Genomic DNA, 8,337 nt, shown 5'->3' with positions numbered 1-8,337 from the left:
CAAATTCCTATGCACACTGCACATGTCTTATTTGTAGTGCAAAACAACAACAACAATGAAAACAATTGTAACCAACATAAACCTATCAGGATTTCATATCCTGAAATATGAATTATGTGGGCCTGCTTCTGGCCAATGAGATAGTCAAGTTCATTAGGATTGTTGTTGTTGTTGTGTGCCTTCAAGTCATTTCAGACTTTGGGCGAGCCTAAGTCTAAAATTATTTATTTATTTATTCATTTACTACATTTATTTATTACATTTATATTCCGCCCTTCTCACCCCGAAAGGGACTCAGAGCAGCTGTATGTACATACAATATAATATATTCTTAGCATAGCACAATATTAGCATTATATATATTGAACTATACCACTATACTGTAATATTATATGTAATACATATAATATAATTAATATTATTATATGGTATTATTAGTATTATATTGTATAACATTATAATATTATTATCAATATTATATGTATATACAATATTTTATATTATTTAAAATGATATAAAAATATTATATTATAAAACTAAGGGTGGGGGCCAGGTAAATGACCTTGGAGGGCCGCATCCGGCCCCCGGGCCTTAGTTTGGGGACCCCTGCTCTACTGTATTGAAAACATTGACTACAAAAATGGCTTGGATAATCCAGAAGCTTGGATAAGTGAGACTCTACTGCAGGGGTCCTCAAACTTTTTAAGCCGCGGGCCGGTCTACAATCCTTCAGACTGTTGAGGGGCCGGATTATCATTTGAAAAAAATACAAACAAATTCCGATGCACACTGCATATGTCTTATTTGTAGTGCAAAAACAACAACAACAACAACAACAACAACAATGAAAGAACAATACAATATTTAAAAATAAAAACAATTTTAACCAACATACATTTATCAGGATTTCAATGGGAAGTGTGGTCCTGCTTCTGGCCAATGAGATAGTCAAGTTAATTAGGGTTGTTGTTGTTGTTGTTGTTGTTGTGTGCCTTCAAGTCATTTCAGACTTTGGATGAGCCTAAGTCTAAAATTTATTTATTTATTTATTTATTTATTATTTACTGCATTTATTTACTACATTTGTATCACACCCTTCTCACCCCAAAGGGGACTCAGAGTGGCTTACAAATTATATGTACATAGCACAATATTAGCATTATATATTGCTTTATTGAACTATACCACTATACTGTAATATTATTAGTAATATTATATGTAATATAGAATATATAATCAATATTATTATATGGTATTATTATTAGTGTTATATTGTATTACATTATAATATTATTATCAATATTATATGTATATACAATATATTATATTATAAAACTGAGGGCGGGGGCCAGGTAAATGACCTCGGAGGGCCGCATCCGGCCCCCGGGCCTTAGTTTGGGGACCCCTGCTCTACTGTATATGCAAATAATCAGAAGGAATTAAAAAAATAAACTTGAAGGAGGCCTTCATCAACACTCACAGTTCTCCCAATGAGCCTCAGCTGGTGAATCAGGGCAGCAGCCATCTTTGATGGAGTCATCAAGGCCTTGCTTTTGTGGTTTGTGGAGTTTGGTCTACTCCATGTTGGATCAGGCTCTTCCAAACGGCATGGCGGACTTAGCCAAGGCCCTGAGGGAAGACAAGGCCAGGAGAAGGACTACTTTGTGCCCAGGAAGGATGGCGGCTCTGGGCAAGTGGAAGCCATGGCTGCATGTGAGGAGGTGGGAGAACGAAGCCAGGCCTGGGGAGGAGGGAGGGCGGGAATGGCGTCTGTGTTGTGCGAGGGGATTGTGAGGGAAACTGAAGGCAACCGGGTGTTGTGTGTGAGGGAAGAGTGAAGCACACAAAGATAGAACTCTCGAGATTGCGAGGCCCACAAAGCTATGAGAGGGAGCTGAGGAGAAGGCAGGGAATGGCGTCTGAGGGAATCAAGAGAGTTGCGTGAAGGAATTGTGAGGCAGCTGTGAGAAAAGAACTGTGAAAGTGGCAGGGCACTGTGTGTGAGGGAAGTGTGAAGCACACAAAAGTTGTGTATGGAGATGGTGAGGCCCACAGAGCTATGAGAGGAATTGTGAGGCATTTGTGAGAAAAGAATTGTGAAGGCAACAGGGTGTTGTGTGTGAGGGAAGTGTGAAGCACACAAAAGTTGTGTATGGAGACTGTGAGGCCCACAGAGCTATGAGAGGAATTGTGAGGCACTTATGTGAAAGTGGCAGGGCACTGTGTGTGAGGGAAGTGTGAAGCACACAAAAGTTGTGTATGGAGATGGTGAGGCCCACAGAGCTATGAGAGGAATTGTGAGGCATTTGTGAGAAAAGAATTGTGAAGGCAATAGGGTGTTGTGTGTGAGGGAAGTGTGAAGCACACAAAAGTTGTGTATGGAGACTGTGAGGCCCACAGAGCTATGAGAGGAATTGTGAGGCACTTATGTGAAAGTGGCAGGGCACTGTGTGTGAGGGAAGTGTGAAGCACACAAAAGTTGTGTATGGAGATGGTGAGGCCCACAGAGCTATGAGAGGAATTGTGAGGCATTTGTGAGAAAAGAATTGTGAAGGCAACAGGGTGTTGTGTGTGAGGGAAGTGTGAAGCACACAAAAGTTGTGTATGGAGACTGTGAGGCCCACAGAGCTATGAGAGGAATTGTGAGGCACTTATGTGAAAGTGGCAGGGCACTGTGTGTGAGGGAAGTGTGAAGCACACAAAAGTTGTGTATGGAGATGGTGAGGCACATAGAGCTATGAGAGGAATTGTGAGGCACTTATGTGAAAGTGGCAGGGCACTGTGTGTGAGGGAAGTGTGAAGCACACAAAAGTTGTGTATGGAGATGGTGAGGCACATAGAGCTATGAGAGGAATTGTGAGGCACTTATGTGAAAGTGGCAGGGCACTGTGTGTGAGGGAAGTGTGAAGCACACAAAAGTTGTGTATGGAGATTGTGAGGCCCACAGAGCTATGAGAGGAATTGTGAGGCACTTATGTGAAAGTGGCAGGGCATTGTGTGTGAGGGAAGTGTGAAGCACACAAAAGTTGTGTATGGAGATGGTGAGGCACATAGAGCTATGAGAGGAATTGTGAGGCATTTATGTGAAAGTGGCAGGGCATTGTGTGTGAGGGAAGTGTGAAACACACAGAAGTTGTGTATGGAGATGGTGAGGCACATAGAGCTATGAGAGGAATTGTGAGGCACTTATGTGAAAGTGGCAGGGCACTGTGTGTGAGGGAAGTGTGAAACACACAAAAGTTGTGTATGGAGATGGTGAGGCCCACAGAGCTATGAGAGGAATTGTGAGGCACTTATGTGAAAGTGGCAGGGCACTGTGTGTGAGGGAAGTGTGAAGCACACAAAAGTTGTGTATGGAGATGGTGAGGCCCACAGAGCTATGAGAGGAATTGTGAGGCATTTGTGAGAAAAGAATTGTGAAGGCAAAAGGGTGTTGTGTGTGAGGGAAGTGTGAAGCACACAAAAGTTGTGTATGGAGATTGTGAGGCCCACAGAGCTATGAGAGGAATTGTGAGGCACTTATGTGAAAGTGGCAGGGCACTGTGTGTGAGGGAAGTGTGAAGCACACAAAAGTTGTGTGTGGAGATTGTGAGGCCCACAGAGCTATGAGAGGAATTGTGAGGCATTTGTGAGAAAAGAATTGTGAAGGCAAAAGGGTGTTGTGTGTGAGGGAAGTGTGAAGCACACAAAAGTTGTGTATGGAGATTGTGAGGCCCACAGAGCTATGAGAGGAATTGTGAGGCACTTATGTGAAAGTGGCAGGGCACTGTGTGTGAGGGAAGTGTGAAGCACACAAAAGTTGTGTATGGAGATGGTGAGGCACATAGAGCTATGAGAGGAATTGTGAGGCACTTATGTGAAAGTGGCAGGGCACTGTGTGTGAGGGAAGTGTGAAGCACACAAAAGTTGTGTATGGAGATTGTGAGGCCCACAGAGCTATGAGAGGAATTGTGAGGCACTTATGTGAAAGTGGCAGGGCACTGTGTGTGAGGGAAGTGTGAAGCACACAAAAGTTGTGTATGGAGATGGTGAGGCACATAGAGCTATGAGAGGAATTGTGAGGCACTTATGTGAAAGTGGCAGGGCACTGTGTGTGAGGGAAGTGTGAAGCACACAAAAGTTGTGTATGGAGATTGTGAGGCCCACAGAGCTATGAGAGGAATTGTGAGGCACTTATGTGAAAGTGGCAGGGCATTGTGTGTGAGGGAAGTGTGAAGCACACAAAAGTTGTGTATGGAGATGGTGAGGCACATAGAGCTATGAGAGGAATTGTGAGGCATTTATGTGAAAGTGGCAGGGCATTGTGTGTGAGGGAAGTGTGAAACACACAGAAGTTGTGTATGGAGATGGTGAGGCACATAGAGCTATGAGAGGAATTGTGAGGCACTTATGTGAAAGTGGCAGGGCACTGTGTGTGAGGGAAGTGTGAAACACACAAAAGTTGTGTATGGAGATGGTGAGGCCCACAGAGCTATGAGAGGAATTGTGAGGCACTTATGTGAAAGTGGCAGGGCACTGTGTGTGAGGGAAGTGTGAAGCACACAAAAGTTGTGTATGGAGATGGTGAGGCCCACAGAGCTATGAGAGGAATTGTGAGGCATTTGTGAGAAAAGAATTGTGAAGGCAAAAGGGTGTTGTGTGTGAGGGAAGTGTGAAGCACACAAAAGTTGTGTATGGAGATTGTGAGGCCCACAGAGCTATGAGAGGAATTGTGAGGCACTTATGTGAAAGTGGCAGGGCACTGTGTGTGAGGGAAGTGTGAAGCACACAAAAGTTGTGTGTGGAGATTGTGAGGCCCACAGAGCTATGAGAGGAATTGTGAGGCATTTGTGAGAAAAGAATTGTGAAGGCAAAAGGGTGTTGTGTGTGAGGGAAGTGTGAAGCACACAAAAGTTGTGTATGGAGATTGTGAGGCCCACAGAGCTATGAGAGGAATTGTGAGGCACTTATGTGAAAGTGGCAGGGCACTGTGTGTGAGGGAAGTGTGAAGCACACAAAAGTTGTGTATGGAGATGGTGAGGCACATAGAGCTATGAGAGGAATTGTGAGGCATTTATGTGAAAGTGGCAGGGCATTGAGTGTGAGGGAAGTGTGAAACACACAGAAGTTGTGTATGGAGATGGTGAGGCACATAGAGCTATGAGAGGAATTGTGAAGCACTTATGTGAAAGTGGCAGGGCACTGTGTGTGAGGGAAGTGTGAAACACACAAAAGTTGTGTATGGAGATGGTGAGGCCCACAGAGCTATGAGAGGAATTGTGAGGCATTTATGTGAAAGTGGCAGGGCACTGTGTGTGAGGGAAGTGTGAAGCACACAAAAGTTGTGTATGGAGATGGTGAGGCCCACAGAGCTATGAGAGGAATTGTGAGGCACTTATGTGAAAGTGGCAGGGCACTGTGTGTGAGGGAAGTGTGAAGCACACAAAAGTTGTGTATGGAGATGGTGAGGCCCACAGAGCTATGAGAGGAATTGTGAGGCACTTATGTGAAAGTGGCAGGGCACTGTGTGTGAGGGAAGTGTGAAGCACACAAAAGTTGTGTATGGAGATGGTGAGGCCCACAGAGCTATGAGAGGAATTGTGAGGCACTTATGTGAAAGTGGCAGGGCACTGTGTGTGAGGGAAGTGTGAAGCACACAAAAGTTGTGTATGGAGATGGTGAGGCCCACAGAGCTATGAGAGGAATTGTGAGGCACTTATGTGAAAGTGGCAGGGCACTGTGTGTGAGGGAAGTGTGAAGCACACAAAAGTTTTGTATGGAGATGGTGAGGCACATAGAGCTATGAGAGGAATTGTGAGGCACTTATGTGAAAGTGGCAGGGCACTGTGTGTGAGGGAAGTGTGAAGCACACAAAAGTTGTGTATGGAGATGGTGAGGCCCACAGAGCTATGAGAGGAATTGTGAGGCACTTATGTGAAAGTGGCAGGGCACTGTGTGTGAGGGAAGTGTGAAACACACAAAAGTTGTGTATGGAGATGGTGAGGCCCACAGAGCTATGAGAGGAATTGTGAGGCACTTATGTGAAAGTGGCAGGGCACTGTGTGTGAGGGAAGTGTGAAACACACAAAAGTTGTGTATGGAGATGGTGAGGCCCACAGAGCTATGAGAGGAATTGTGAGGCACTTATGTGAAAGTGGCAGGGCACTGTGTGTGAGGGAAGTGTGAAGCACACAAAAGTTGTGTATGGAGGTTGTGAGGCCCACAGAGCTATGAGAGGAATTGTGAGGCACTTATGTGAAAGTGGCAGGGCACTGTGTGTGAGGGAAGTGTGAAGCACACAAAAGTTGTGTATGGAGATGGTGAGGCCCACAGAGCTATGAGAGGAATTGTGAGGCACTTATGTGAAAGTGGCAGGGCACTGTGTGTGAGGGAAGTGTGAAGCACACAAAAGTTGTGTATGGAGGTTGTGAGGCCCACAGAGCTATGAGAGGAATTGTGAGGCACTTATGTGAAAGTGGCAGGGCACTGTGTGTGAGGGAAGTGTGAAGCACACAAAAGTTGTGTATGGAGGTTGTGAGGCCCACAGAGCTATGAGAGGAATTGTGAGGCACTTATGTGAAAGTGGCAGGGCACTGTGTGTGAGGGAAGTGTGAAGCACACAAAAGTTGTGTATGGAGATGGTGAGGCACATAGAGCTATGAGAGGAATTGGGAGGCATTTATGTGAAAGTGGCAGGGCACTGTGTGTGAGGGAAGTGTGAAACACACAAAAGTTGTGTATGGAGATGGTGAGGCCCACAGAGCTATGAGAGGAATTGTGAGGCACTTATGTGAAAGTGGCAGGGCACTGTGTGTGAGGGAAGTGTGAAGCACACAAAAGTTGTGTATGGAGATGGTGAGGCCCACAGAGCTATGGGTGGAATTGTGAGGCACTTATGTGAAAGTGGCAGGGCACTGTGTGTGAGGGAAGTGTGAAGCACACAAAAGTTGTGTATGGAGATGGTGAGGCCCACAGAGCTATGAGAGGAATTGGGAGGCACTTATGTGAAAGTGGCAGGGCACTGTGTGTGAGGGAAGTGTGAAGCACACAAAAGTTGTGTATGGAGGTTGTGAGGCCCACAGAGCTATGAGAGGAATTGTGAGGCACTTATGTGAAAGTGGCAGGGCACTGTGTGTGAGGGAAGTGTGAAGCACACAAAAGTTGTGTATGGAGATGGTGAGGCCCACAGAGCTATGAGAGGAATTGTGAGGCACTTATGTGAAAGTGGCAGGGCACTGTGTGTGAGGGAAGTGTGAAGCACACAAAAGTTGTGTATGGAGGTTGTGAGGCACATAGAGCTATGAGAGGAATTGGGAGGCATTTATGTGAAAGTGGCAGGGCACTGTGTGTGAGGGAAGTGTGAAGCACACAAAAGTTGTGTATGGAGATGGTGAGGCCCACAGAGCTATGAGTGGAATTGTGAGGCACTTATGTGAAAGTGGCAGGGCATTGTGTGTGAGGGAAGTGTGAAGCACACAAAAGTTGTGTATGGAGATGGTGAGGCACATAGAGCTATGAGAGGAATTGGGAGGCATTTATGTGAAAGTGGCAGGGCACTGTGTGTGAGGGAAGTGTGAAACACACAAAAGTTGTGTATGGAGATGGTGAGGCCCACAGAGCTATGAGAGGAATTGTGAGGCATTTATGAGAAAAGAATTGTGAAGGCAACAGGGTGTTGTGTGTGAGGGAAGTGTGAAGCACACAAAAGTTGTGTATGGAGACTGTGAGGCACATAGAGCTATGAGAGGAATTGGGAGGCATTTATGTGAAAGTGGCAGGGCACTGTGTGTGAGGGAAGTGTGAAACACACAAAAGTTGTGTATGGGAATAAACTCTCTTTATTCCCTCAGACGCCATTCCCTGTGTTCTTCTTAAGTTCCCCCTCATAGCTCTGTGGGCCTCACAATCTTCATACACAACTTTTGTGTGCTTCACACTTCCCTCACACATAGTGCCCTGCCACTTTCACAGTTCTTTTCTCATAGGGGCCGGGCTGTGGCTCAGGCTGGTGAGCAGCTGCTGCATTAAATCACTCTGACCATGAGGTCATGAGTTCGAGGCCAGCCCGTGGCGGGGTGAGCACCCGTCAATTAAAAATTAAAAATAGCCCCTGCTCGTTGCTGACCTAGCAACACGAAAGATAGTTGCATCTATCAAGTAGGAAATAAGGTACCACTTATAAAAGTGGGGAGGCAAGTTTAACTAATTTACAACGTTGGAATGAGGAAGTGCCATCAGAGTGGATAATGAAGCAGCTGCTCCTCCCTGTGGCCAGAATCGAACATCCCCTCAGGAGAAGGTTAAATTGCCTCTGCGTCTGTCTGTCTCTGTCTCGGTTCGATGTGTTTATGGGCATTG

At 45.6% G+C, this 8,337-nt stretch overlaps 1 protein-coding gene across 1 annotated transcript in view; it reads left to right on the top strand.

The window, feature by feature from the left end:
• The first annotated feature begins 499 nt into the window (after positions 1-499).
• The window catches only part of LOC103281611 (N-acetyllactosaminide beta-1,3-N-acetylglucosaminyltransferase 2), a 32,588-nt gene continuing 24,750 nt past the window's right edge, over positions 500-8,337 (top strand). Inside the window, exon 1 of the mRNA XM_062984564.1 lies at positions 500-1,721. Within this exon, the coding sequence (XP_062840634.1) occupies positions 1,531-1,721 (191 nt within the window). The 5' untranslated portion in view covers positions 500-1,530. The remainder of the gene's footprint in view (positions 1,722-8,337) is intronic.

Source organism: Anolis carolinensis, chromosome 6 (assembly GCF_035594765.1).
Source record: "Anolis carolinensis isolate JA03-04 chromosome 6, rAnoCar3.1.pri, whole genome shotgun sequence".
NCBI classification, from domain to species: domain Eukaryota; kingdom Metazoa; phylum Chordata; class Lepidosauria; order Squamata; family Dactyloidae; genus Anolis; species Anolis carolinensis.
The sequence above is the reverse complement of the archived record's forward strand: the minus strand, read 5'-3'. Positions and strand labels throughout refer to the sequence as shown.